The sequence below is a fragment of the Corvus brachyrhynchos genome, unplaced genomic scaffold, assembly GCF_000691975.1.
Source record: "Corvus brachyrhynchos isolate BGI_N302 unplaced genomic scaffold, ASM69197v1 scaffold115, whole genome shotgun sequence".
In the NCBI taxonomy this organism is placed as follows: Eukaryota; Metazoa; Chordata; class Aves; order Passeriformes; family Corvidae; genus Corvus; species Corvus brachyrhynchos.
The window spans coordinates 4,586,807-4,599,797 of record NW_008239553.1 but is presented as its reverse complement, the minus strand read 5'-3'; the positions used below and the strand labels follow the sequence as shown (position 1 = coordinate 4,599,797).

At 39.9% G+C, this 12,991-nt stretch overlaps 1 protein-coding gene across 1 annotated transcript in view; it reads right to left on the bottom strand.

Annotated features, from left to right (window-relative positions):
- Positions 1–12,991, bottom strand: part of API5 (apoptosis inhibitor 5) — an 18,316-nt gene that overhangs the window by 3,933 nt on the left and 1,392 nt on the right. Inside the window, exons 2-14 of the mRNA XM_017741605.1 lie at positions 12,747–12,846; positions 9,492–9,733; positions 8,615–8,708; positions 7,580–7,645; positions 7,065–7,216; positions 5,535–5,741; positions 4,893–4,997; positions 4,118–4,207; positions 3,352–3,533; positions 2,087–2,180; positions 1,526–1,582; positions 402–478; positions 4–56 (exon numbers count right to left, since the gene is read on the bottom strand). Of these exons, the coding sequence (XP_017597094.1) occupies positions 4–56; positions 402–478; positions 1,526–1,582; positions 2,087–2,180; positions 3,352–3,533; positions 4,118–4,207; positions 4,893–4,997; positions 5,535–5,741; positions 7,065–7,216; positions 7,580–7,645; positions 8,615–8,708; positions 9,492–9,733; positions 12,747–12,846 (1,519 nt within the window). The remainder of the gene's footprint in view (positions 1–3; positions 57–401; positions 479–1,525; positions 1,583–2,086; positions 2,181–3,351; positions 3,534–4,117; positions 4,208–4,892; positions 4,998–5,534; positions 5,742–7,064; positions 7,217–7,579; positions 7,646–8,614; positions 8,709–9,491; positions 9,734–12,746; positions 12,847–12,991) is intronic.

The following is a 12,991-nucleotide window of genomic DNA, read 5'->3' as shown; positions in this document are numbered from 1 at the left end:
CTGAAGCTTTCTTTGGGGGTGAACTTGAGGTTGTATCTTCACTTGCTCTTTTTTGACTGACAGAAGAAAACAAAAACATACCATTACACCCCTGTGGTGACAAGTACAGTAATAATAGTTCAGCCACAAAGATTAACCACTGGAAGCCAGCAGCAGCCAGTGATGATGCCCTGAATAATAATACCTCAAAAGAGAAGTAAGCGAGTCTCCAGTTGATTCAGTCTTTAATATCCCTAAAGCAAGACTAAGATCATCTCTCTACAGCCGCAGGATGGGTGTTATTTTTCATGTGGAACTTTTAGCTCACGTGCTGTCTGTATTGTACAGATACAGCTTGGAAGGCTAGTTTTTACCGTTTACAAAATAAACCCCGCTATTTTCTTTTCAAGAAGAACTCTTACCTTGCATCTGCCTTCTGTACTGGTTTCCAGGACAGTGTAACTGTACTTTTGTAAGAAGGAGGAATGTGGAAGAGATCCTATGGAGGCAAAATTGGGCAGTTTATTCTACAGTTAAATTCCTGTTGATTTCCTGTTTTAAAATTTTAGCTGCTTATGGAGACTCCAGAATAACCACTGCTTTCCAGTAATTTTAAATCCTTTAGTCCCATGGCAGAGAGAGAAGGCAGTAGCTTACTGCCTTATCCAGCTGCCTTTACTAGGAAATTCAAGTAAAATTTATATTAGCAGAATAGTCTTACACTGACCAAATACAGAATCATAGACTAGTTTGGTTTGGAAGAGATGTTTAAATACCATCTACTTCAATGACCCTGCAATAAGCAGGGACATCTTCCACTAGATCATGTTGCTCAGACTCCCATCCAATCCAGCCTTGAATGTTTCAAGGAATGGGGCATCTACAGAGAAAGGACAGGCTGTCTCCTTCCCTGTGCACATCAAGCTTATTACAATGAACTACAGTGGCTCCTGCAGGAAGACATCTGATATCCCTATGATGGTACAAGATAGGCTTCTCAATATGGTGGGCCAAGTTTTTGGTTTATTGTGGTGAGTGAAAGTAAGAGTGAAGAAAGAGAGGAAAAGGGGGCTAGAAGAAATCAGAATGGTTTCATGGGTTCCAGATGAAAGTCTCTTTCTTGCAGCCCATCTCTTCTACACTTTTTGGAGAAACAGGTTCTGCATAGAAGCTTGCTTTGCCTCCTCCCTCCTTTACATCTCTTTGCACTTCTTTGAACTATTCCTTATTCCTCACTGACACTGCAGGAAAGGGAAATGACAAGGAAATCCAGAGACCCCTAAAGAAGCAAGGTGGTCTTTTCCTGGGGGCAACCAGTGCTGCAAGAAAGGGTGTCCACACCCTATCTCAAGAGCAGTAGCAGCAAAAGCTGAGCTGCTTGCAGGATCAGCAAGGTCCACCTTTCTTCAGGAACAGTAAAGCAGCACCAACTCTTGGGCTGGCTGCCACCAACTAACACAATACAACTTGGTTCAAATCTATTCCTTTCTTTGGCAGAGGTTAACTCTGCTGTGGGAATTTACTCCTTCATAATGTGCGGACTTACCTTGATTAAAACATTAATGTTATTGGTTATTTTCAAGGCAACCACTTTAATCTTGTTCTGTAAAAAACAATACACACTGCTGAGCATCTAGTAGCTTTATGCTAACCTCATTTCATGAAGTCATAACATTAAACTGACTGCCCTTCCTAGTGAATTGCTATAGTAACAGTGATAGTGAAAGGAGTGTACAGTTCTGAGTTTTCATCACAGCTGCTTTTAAGGTTCTTGCAGTTTTACACTAACTAGTTGCTTTTAATATTCCAGTGTAGCCCCCACTGGGTTTTTTCTTTTTTGCTCAACACATGACAATTTCCCCTTCAAAACAAAGCACAGAGCACAATTAAACCAAATACGTGTGGCTGCAGAGAGCAGCTAACAGTTGAAACTAGAAGCTCATCTTCACTTGCAAAATGTAGCATAAGGTAATGTGCCCTTGCAATGTTAGTAGTATTATTCCCTTAATCTATTTGCATGCTTAAAACTGACTGCAGCCTATTAATGTGTCAATGGTTCTTTCAGTAAGCTCAATTAGAAAAATCAGGATTCCCAAACAATTCTTACCTCCTCTGTTTTCAAAGCTTCTCCTGTTTTCCCTTGAAGTGCCAGACGAAGCTGTCGAATATACACCTGCAACCCTCGAGCAAAATACTGTAGCCTAAAACATTTAAAAGCAATCTCTTAGTAACATTTACATAGTCCTGTAGAAATAAAAGCATAAGCAAAGGAAAGGTGTAATCCTGTTTCTTCCCCTTTAGGAAAAATGCTCAAAATAAGCCTTCCATCAATCTGATTTGTACTTCTTTAGCATCCAGACAATAATTCACACTTTCATAGAGTCAGAGAATCATAAAGGTTAGAAGACACCTTCAGGATCATCTAGTCCAACTGTCACACCTAAACCACACCCCCAAGTGCCACACCAGACGCCTGTTGAATACTTCCTGAGACAGTGATTCCACTACCTCCCTGGGGCAACTTAATTCCAGTGCCCAACCACTCTTTCAGTAAATTGTTTTTTTTCTAGTATCTAATGTGACCCTTTCCTGGTGCAACTTAAGGTCATTTCCTCGTCCTTTCACTTGAGACATGGCAGAAGAGACTGATCCCCACCTCACTACAATCTTCAGTCAGGCAGTTGTAGAGGGCAATGAGGTCCCCCCTCAGCCTCCTTTTCACCAGACTAAATGCCCCCTACTCCCTCAGCCACTCCTCATCAGACTTGGGCTACAGACTCCTTCCCCAGCTCCACTGCCCTTCTCTGGACACACTCCAGCACCTCAGTGTCCCTTCTGAAGTGAAGGTCCCAAAACTGGATACAGCACTCGATGTGAGGCCTCACCAGTGCTGAGTACAGGGGGACAATCACTGTCCTGGTCCTGCTGGCCACATTATTCTTGATACAGGCCTGGATGCCATTGGCCTTCTTGGCCACCTGGGCACACTGCTGGTTCATACCCAGCTGGCAGTCAACCAGCACCCCCAAGCCTCTTTCTGCTGATATGCTCTCAAGCCACTCCGCTCCAAGGCTGCGGGTTGCTGTGACCCAGCTGCAGGACCCAGCACTCCACCTTATTAAATTTCATGCAGTTGAGCTCAGCCCATGGATTCAGCCTGTCCAAACCCCTCTGCAGAGCCTTCATACCCTTCAGCTGATCAACACTCCCACATAACTTGGCGTTGCCCACAAACTTACTGGGGATGCAGCCGAATCTCATCATTCAAACCATTGATAAAGATGTTAAACAGGACAGGCCCCAGTACTGAGCCCTGGGGAACTCCACTAACACTTTGTAACAGAACATTAACACTTGCCTCTAAATCATTACCTGATTTTAAAGTCTTTCAATTTCTCTGCATTCAGCTTGGCTGTGAGGAAGTCTGGAAGTTTGCGACCCAGCTGATGGAAGCTATACAGTAAACACTCCACATAACTGAATTGCAACTTGGGCTCTTCATTGCCAGCATTTTCCCCATTTTCTGCTTCCTCTGGAGGAAGGGGCATATACTCCTGAAGAACAGAAAGGAAAACAAATGCATGAGACACATTTATGTTGATTGACTGCTCATTTGCAGTGTTTGAACTGGACGGTTTATCTGTGCTGACAGTTTGAAAAGTATCCCCCATCTCTGTATGAATGTGATGAACTACTGAATAATGTCCTGGTGCAGGTGGTTTGCCTATCCTTCTGTGACTTGAGGCCTCTGACTCAGAGGAAATCCTATGGTGGCAGTACTACCACAGGAAGCAACAGTGTACTGCACCAATGCTTCTGAAATAGTGCTGAATTTGCTTAGAACTGTCAGTGCAGGTACAGCGTTTAATGAGATCAACATGAGTCTCTCATGATTATGAAATTTAAAAAGAAGAAACACACATGAGTTTACTGGATTAAAAACATTCAGGTAACAGCTCTCTATCTACAAAGGCTTTAAATTGCAAAATTATGTTCAAACTTCTATCAGTGGATAGGACTATCTCTGAAACAGCCATTTTAGAAAAAGGATAAAGAGATGAATATATAAAAATAACTAGTTTTGATGAAAACTTAATTTCTTAGTGTTTTACATGAATAAAAATTGAATTAGTCTTACCAGTAATTTATCAAATAGCTTCTTCAAATTTGATTCAAGCTTTTCCATATCACCACAAAATGAACTCATTTCAGCAAGAAGCTTCAAAACCTACACATAAGGACAGCCAGGTTTTTGTGTGTTATCTGGAAGTACACAAACTTAACATTCAACCTAAAATCCATTATCACATCACTATGGCTGGCACAGTAGAGGACAGCTATTACAACTAAACACCTCCCAAACATCAGGAAGGAATACAAGGAAGAACATGCCTAATTTGTTTTTCCTGTCTGTAAAGAGAAACACAGGTTTGTGTGTCTAATCCCAACAAGCATTAGTCAACAAGTAAACAAAACTTCATCTCCCACATCTGCTGCACTGCTCACCTTCAAGTGAGAGCCACAGATATCTAACTGAAACTGCAGCACTGATTAATGTAAACAAAATTACAGCCATTAAGCCACTCCCTTAGGAGGCTAAATTAGCAAAAACTATGCAACCATCATTTCAGTAAATGCTATGTGCTTAAAAAAATTGAGAGTAATATAAAAATGATTACACTGATCTACTTATTCTACCTTACTTCAAAAGCTTGGGACAGACAACACATGCTTTAAAAGGCAATGCTCAGTCATGCCTCAACAGATGAAACACTTCTTTTAGTGCAGCTACTTTTCCTACAAGCCAAGAAATGAAAACTACTTAAGGAAAGAGCCTGCAATTTTAAAAATAGCTGGGTTTATCTAGGATAGTTATTTTTCACTATCTGAAAGATACTTTAGCTTTGGCTTACCTCTAACTGGATATCAAGACCCTCCACTAGAGTAGTCAAAGAGCTGAGGTTTGGCAGAACATGCTCACAGAAGTAAGTAACAAATTTTGTGGAATGAACATTTTTCTGAAAAAAAACCACAAACAAACCGTCACACATTATTCATGTTACTCTTGAGTCTGAAAGAGCTAAATGTCCTTCTCCCATCACCCTGCCACCCTTATAAACGCCTGCCTCACAGCTGTACCTTAGAGCTTTATTAAACTTCCCTCTTTCTCCTAAGACACACACTCTCTTGCAAGTAGCCTAAATTCAGAGGCTGTCTGCAACAGCAGCTGAAAGATTGCTTGCAACCCAAGAATAGGCCTTTTAAATGCTGCAATTGCCTGGCACTAGACTTGAAATAATCAAATTCATACAAGATAATGTGAGAATCTTGTCATAATTCACTGTAACATCTTCAGTTTGAAAAGAGAAAACCACAAGCTATCTTTACATTTGGAGGCTTTAAGAATGTTTTTCTAACGTTTGGATACATTAGAGATTAAAGGTGGAGAAGTACTGATTTGTGGTGGTACAAACATAATCACTGGGAACACCAAAGCCAAGCTCCAGCCATTAACTTTCCTGACTACTCCTCAAGCAAAGCAAATAAATACGTACTGAGAACAATGGCACTGCCTGCCGAGTGCACTGCAGAAGTCTGTCCACACAGTCCGTATCTGATGGGTTGAATGTTTGTTCCAGGTCAGCCTGTTCGGCTACCAGCTCCACCAGTTGCTGCCTCCCACTGACTGTCTGTAAGCTTTTTAATCCAGACAGTATTTTCATGAACAGAACAAATTCCTCGCCTGTCACATCTTCCAGAACCTTAAGAGAAAAACAGAAAACATATTTCTGTGGTGCTGGTTTGAAAACTTCCAAGTCAATCCTACTGGATTTGAAAAGGTAAAGTATGCAAATATTTAGCACTTAAATTTAGAATTTAGTTATTTAAAAACACAAGTTTGAAGGAACACATGAAAACATTCAGTATAATTGAATGTACCTACAAATTAAAGCAATTGTCGTCAAGTTGTACAAGGGAAACAGTTTTTTGTAACTTTAAATTTAAGAACAAACTTCTATCTAACAAAAATCAGATGCTTCAGTCAAAATAAATGTTAAACAAATATCTACTCCTTATTTTTTTTTAAAAACTTTTTGCATCTTTCCCAGTTTAGGGAATGCATGGAAATCTCATGAAATTCCACAAAGACAAATGCAAAGTTCTGCACCTGGGATAAACTAATTTCCCTGCATCAGCACATGTAGGGGACTGACTGGCTGGGGAACTGCTCTGCTGAGAAGACTGAGGGTTCTGGGGACAGCAGGCTAAATACAAGTGACAGCAGCATTCCTTGGGTGATGAGCAGTGTTCCGGGCTGTGACAAGAGCAGAGACTATGGGAAACAAAGGGACAGATGACTGTCCTTGGCTGTACCCTCATCTGACCAAATCTGGAATACTGCACGAGTGTTGGGCTCTCCTGTATGAAGAAGTTGTTGATAAGCTTTAGGAAGCCGAATCAACAAGCTGATCTGTGTCTACAGCACACCACCTGTGAGGAGAACCTAAAGCAATCAGGCTTTTCCAGCCTAAAGGCAGAGAGCTGTATGTGGGTGTGGCAAACTAACACTAATCTTCTAACACTTAAGAACAAGTCAAGCATAGCAGCCAGGTTCTTTGATGAGGTGGACATGGCCAGAATGAAACAACGACACAAAACTAAAATGGGAGGTTTCAACTGGATAGAGGAAGAACCAATTCTGTTGAGGACAATTAAACGTTGAAGCTGGTTGCCCAGAGTATATAGGAACTCTTCTTCCTTAGAGGTTTTCAAAACCCAACTGGAAAAAGCACCAAGAAGTCTGATCAGAATTCAGCTGAGCATGATTCACTGAGTTGATCAATCTCTCAAAGACCCTTCCCAATGTGAATGATTGGGTCCAATTCTAATCAAAGTCATTCCTACAAAATTAGAAGAGCCATGACTTTAGCAATACCACAAAACATGCTGCAAACTTTGGAGTGTATCAGAAGAGGTTAGTACAAGATTGCGTTTGTACAATGCTCAAACAGCCCTCCAAAGCAACACCAATGATAAGAGATGGTTTAACAATACTTGAGTTTGAACTGAAATCAGACACTAACCTTCTTTGATTCAGTCAATATGAACTCTTCCACCTCCTTTGTCATCACTTCCTCAGGTAAGGTTTTCAGTTTTGTAGAAAGGAACTTAATGGCTCTCTCTCTCACAATATCCTCTCCCTGAAGAATTTGACTGAATAAACCTCCCAAAGTCCCTGAATGGAGAATAAATCGGGTAACACAAATTATTTTCGAAGTTATGACCTGGACCTTTTATGCAGAAGAAAGAAGTTTCCTCTTTTAAGATTCCATGACACATTTTGAAATAACTGCTGTACTAACTTTTAAGAATAAATACAATTTTCATGTATCTTGACATAAAAATCCACACTCTTTTATTAGTCTGTATAATTCAGATCCACAATTACTAAGCTCAGTATTGTTTGCAAAACCAAACAATTAGTGTGGGTCTCACTTTTGCACTGTACTAAGAAGACACAAAATTGGGTCCTTTACTCATCCTACTACAGACTGGGAAGTATTAATGAAAGCCATGTACAGAAAAATGTGTCCTTTACCTTTAGCATCCATCTTAAATATACTGAGCAAGGCATTGTTAACCAAATTGAATTCTGCAGAATCATCTGGAGAGAGAAAAAAAAATTAATATACATACCCTCAAAATGCAAAGGTAAGAGAAGAAAAACAAAGATTGCTAATACTGCACAAGAAGTATTCCGTCCTCAGCATTTAGCTAAAAACAACATAACCTGTATTTTAAAAAACTATTAGATTGAGGAAGTTCAAAGCCATGATTATGGAAGCTGGAAGCAAAAAAACCCCAACTATTTGTCACTTTAGTCTCCCTACCAAAACTTAAACCTTAAAACTTGAAGGAAAGTTATTAATCAATATATTAGTTATTTTAATAAACAAGCTGACCTTCACTAAATGAATGTAAAATAGTTATTTATTTTTAAACTCTTAATTAATCTACAGTATTTCTAGGTGGCAGGAACTATTTCCTTCTCAAACTAAATGGAGAAATGCATGCCTCAAAAAACCCAACCCATAACCTATCTTCTGAGAATCCCAGAGACTTAACCATGCAGTTTTAATAGAAGTCTGAACACCTAATATTTAGCACTCTGTAACTTACTGAGATTAAATGTATATTATATTCTGAATTCATGCCCCAAAATATTTATTTTGTACCAAAAATGCACTATATGGAACAAAACTCCCTCAGGCTTTTTCAGGTTCTGGAACCTGGATCAGAAATTCAGTAACTTTTTCAGAAAGCAATTTTCTGCAGTCCATAACTGGAAGACTCCCCCCTTGCCTTTTTCTACAGATGCTTTCAGAGAACTTGAATGAAAAAAACCTGTTTTATTTAAAAGAAAGATTTTCAGTTTATATTAGAATAATTAGTGACCTTTCAGCAGAAGCAGCAGCCTAACTGTACAGCAAATAGAAAGCAGGAGAAAAAGAACAGAAGAAGGACATGAACAGCACTGGGATAAATTATGAATAAATGGAAAACGTTGCACAGAACACAAATTGTATATATATGTAGGTGTGCCATGAGGAGATCAGCCAGGATGTGTCTCTACCTGACTGTAGAAGCTGGGTCAGTATGTCTGCTACCCGAGGAAGGTTATCTCCAGTGGCAAACTGAGGCAACTCCTTGATTGCTTGTCGCCGGATCTGTCAAAATTGTCAATAACGTAGAGATTAAAAAATTTTAAAAATTCCACTAATTACATAACACCCCAAATCCCCCTATTTTGATGTATTTACGAAGAAAATAATATATTTTTCTTAGATCTGGAGAAAAATAAAATTCAAACAGCACCTCTGTTCACAAAATCATTTATATGATCAACAAAATAAAGGCCAGTATGTGTGTTATTAAGGAGTTTTATTTGCTAACAGGAAGGATAGTTCTACAGTTGTGCACATGGCAGGAATAAACTCTAGGGTTTGTTCCCAGCACTGAAAAAAATCCTTGAATGATCTGTCCTAATCCCTTAAGACCTCATAAACTAAGATGCTTCACAGGTACAGCTTCTACCAACAGCACAGAAGCAGCATGAAGCATCTCAAGACTTCTTCAAGACTAAGTCAGAATCATATCCCTGTGGTTCTCAGGTGCAAACAAGATTTTGTCTCCCAGCAGAATTTATCAAAATCAATTACCACAGAGTGGTTTTTGACAGGAAAATATGTAAATGCTATTCAAGAAACTGTAAGTTTTTTCTACAGAGCTATTCCTTTAATCAATGGTGGGAGCAAAAAAAAGATAAATGAAAACTGATGCATCTTCCCAAACCATCACACAATGAATTAAATGCAAGAATACAATTATATTTATGTTTTCCAAAGAACAACCCTCCCCTCCCAAAAGACACAGTCCATTAAACAAAAAGAGAAAACAATAACAAAATATAAATTCAAAGTATCAACTTGCTACAAGGTTCTTATTCTTACAGAAACATCTTCATCCTCGCAAAGGTCCAACTGGGCATTGATAGCTGAGTCAGCTAGGTCAGGAAAATGCTTGAAGAATTTAGGAATAAACTGGGCTGCAAGTCTCTTCTCCTTGGCACCTCCTTTCACACCATCCAAGATCACCTGGTAAGCATCCTTATGCTGAAAGAACAATACATAAATGGAAAAATCCTGGGTTATACTCAAGACAAGGAACGACTTTTTTCTCCCGTTCTCTTCAACTATTTAAGTGAACTATATTATACACGCTTCTTAAAAAGGAATACATTTTTCTCTTAGACTGATATAACCATGCCAATTTGGTAATATTTGCCTCTGTTGCCTGGCTTTTACTGTTATTCCGGCTCCTGTCTGTTCAAATGTGCACCACTCCAACTGCTGCCCTAAGGGCAACAGCTCTTACACACTGGGATCATGTTAGTGCAACAAATTATATGATCATTGTCACTGAACTTGGCCAGCTTTTCAAGGAGTTTCTGCCTTTTGTATGCTCATATATTGTCTTTGAAGTAAAGACCACATTTCCCAGTAACTGCGCCACTGCAGTGGATCACAAATTTTTGTTAACATATATGGTGCTAAAGTATCTCTGGCATCTATTCAGGTAGTTCACTTAACCTGGAATCTCTGGCATCTATTCAGGCAGTTAACTTAATCTGAGATGAAACACAGTGCTCAGAAGAACTGTTAAGGGAAACTAGATTAAAAAAAATCACAGAAACCTTCAGTTGAAATATAGAAATAAACACTTCAGCAATCGTAAAATAGTCTCTAGCTGCTCCAACTAGAATCACACATGTGCTTCTGGTTTTGTGCCTACAGGACTGAAACTTTAGAATAATTGAAGTCTTTGTTGTGTGTTTGTGAAACAGAAGTCACCATTATTAGGATACTAGTGGAAACCAGAATTCTAAGATAATTCTAAGTTTAATTTTCCTATGGTTGTGAAAAAGAATGCTTAAAACAGCTTATCCTACTTTGAACAGCAACAGTGACAGCACAGGACACTTTCTTTGCCTTATTTACATTAAATTTCCCAGAGCCACATATATCATCACAAACTACTCCATATATCATCACCCCTACTCCACATGAAAGTTCTCCCATAGTGAAAATAGATACTAATTTACAAAGCAGTACACTGCATTAATGCCCTCTAATGCAAGCTGCATTTTAAAGTTTAGTGCCAATGCTCCTGAAGCACTCTGTACAACTGTTGATAACTCTGTTGCCGGAATCTGGACTGGAGTGGGATACAGATCTGGATGAAAAATAACCAGGGAAAGAATCAGTTGCCTTTCAGCTGAATCACATCACCACCCAGTTTACTCTGTAGCTGGGCCAATGCAGTGCAGTCAGCAGCAAAGGCAGGAATGAGCCAGCACGAACCAGCAATGAAAACACGCATCATTATAGACACAGGTTCTCAGGCTGCACGTTAAGAACAAGTTCTTTTGTAGAACACGTAACATGAAACTTAATACACATGAAAAAGCATTAATGCAGCAACGGAACAGAGTAGTCTGTGCTCTTTACATTTGTGTTCCTGCATGCTAACTACTCCTACCATGTAGCCAAAATACAGTTCAGGCAGGAGTTTGTTTTACTTGTACCTGGCAGCATGAAATGCTCTAAAAAACTACAGGCAACTACAGAAGCAGTGTGATCCTTCTGTTTAGTGCATTTCCTTCCCATCTGTAACAATGGTGTAACACAGTGTCCAGACCTTTGTTTTTAATAACTGTTAATTGACCAATCATCCATTAACTTCTCTAGGTTAGTTCTTGAGTCAATTCATACACTATAGTGCCCTGTGACAAGTTTCAAAATGCGCAATGAAGAAATGTTTGTATTCCCCTCTACTTCCAGCCTGCTTCCTAACAGTTTTTTCAACCTCTCACCTTCATTCCATTCGTGGACGCCTCACACCTGAGCCCCTTTCTCAACTGAAACACTCTTTTACAAGCTCAATACTTCCAGTCTTTTAAACTACTTCTCTTGATGTCATACTTCTGGTAGTCCCCATGCCCATGTTCAGTGTTTCTTTATTTGAGACAGGGTGACCATGACTTTTTGCAGTAAGAGATCACATTCATAAAGTTGTTAAAAGATAATAAAGCACTGAGTGGGATAAAACTGATGGAACAAGGAACAATTACTCACAGCTTCTCAGAATCCAAAAACTGGAGACATCAAGCAACATTATGAAATGACAAGAGGTAACTCCTTCACAAACAAAATAATGAAACGTTTTACCACAGGATCTCTGTGGCAGAAGCACATTCACTTAAACAAAGTATCAGAAAAGTTCACTGAAGAGCAACCTTGCAAGCTACACTCATTACAGACATTTCCTCTGGCTCTGGGAACCCAAAAGCTGGAGGGGGCAAAGCTGGGAGAGCGTTTTAGGAATCACCATTCTATACTTACCCTCGGAGGTTCTTACACATCTACCCTGTCATAGGCTGCATTTCTTAACCATGCTGGAGTTTGCTCCACCTAAGATCCTTTCCTTCCTCACAAAAGCTACTCACAAGAATCAAAGTGAAATCAACCATGCATTTCTAAAGTGGCAAGGTAACAGCATGTTTTACTCTGCACCTCTCCATGTAGTTCCTCACATTTTATTTGCACTTTCTTTTTGGTTCTGAGATGACGTTTTTGATGGACTGTCTGCAAGGATGCTTTGTTTCACTAGGGCCAAGTGAATGGACTCGAATTAAAATGAAAAAAACTTCAACACCTTCCTGCTCCCAACCACCACCACATTATTTGTTCTCTTAATGAACCTTCTAAGTGACCTCGTAGAGCAGCATTCTCGTTTAGTTTAAAATCCATGGTTAGATACAGATACAGCAAAGCTACTTTCCTACTTATTGACATTATGAAAGAAAGAAAAAAAAAGTATCTTCTGCTTTTTCAGGGGGGCTTTTGGGAAAATGAGGGCCTAATGCAATATCAAAACTAGCTGTAGCTAACCATAATATTTTCTATTGGTAATATACGAAGTCATCCTCTTTTCTTGCATAACTCAGTAATGGTATACACAAATGGCAGATCTTGCTAAGATGTTATGGAAAAAATCTTCAGTCGTGAGGGTCGGCCTTACGTTCTTGCCTCAAGGAAGAGAAACCCAAAGGGCTACAGGCAGCTTTCAAACCATAACAGACTTCACCTTCCCTCAGCAAGCCTTTTAGCAAGACAGCCTGCCAGAGGCCCCGGATCTGCAAGTACGCTCGATCAGATCTGGATGGCCACTGGTGTCAAAGACTTCCAGGCCTGAATTCGCCAGGCGAAACTCTCCGCCCCCACGCAAAAAGCAGCCTGATTCTAGCTAAGAACCAGTTAATAACGGCGACGGCACATTTGAAGGATAGCTGCCGCCAGGACGCGGATGCTGCAATAGCGACGGGAACTGCTGCCGTCCTTGCAGAGCCGCCGACGCGATGTTTATCTCCGCCCGTCCCGCGCCCCCGCCG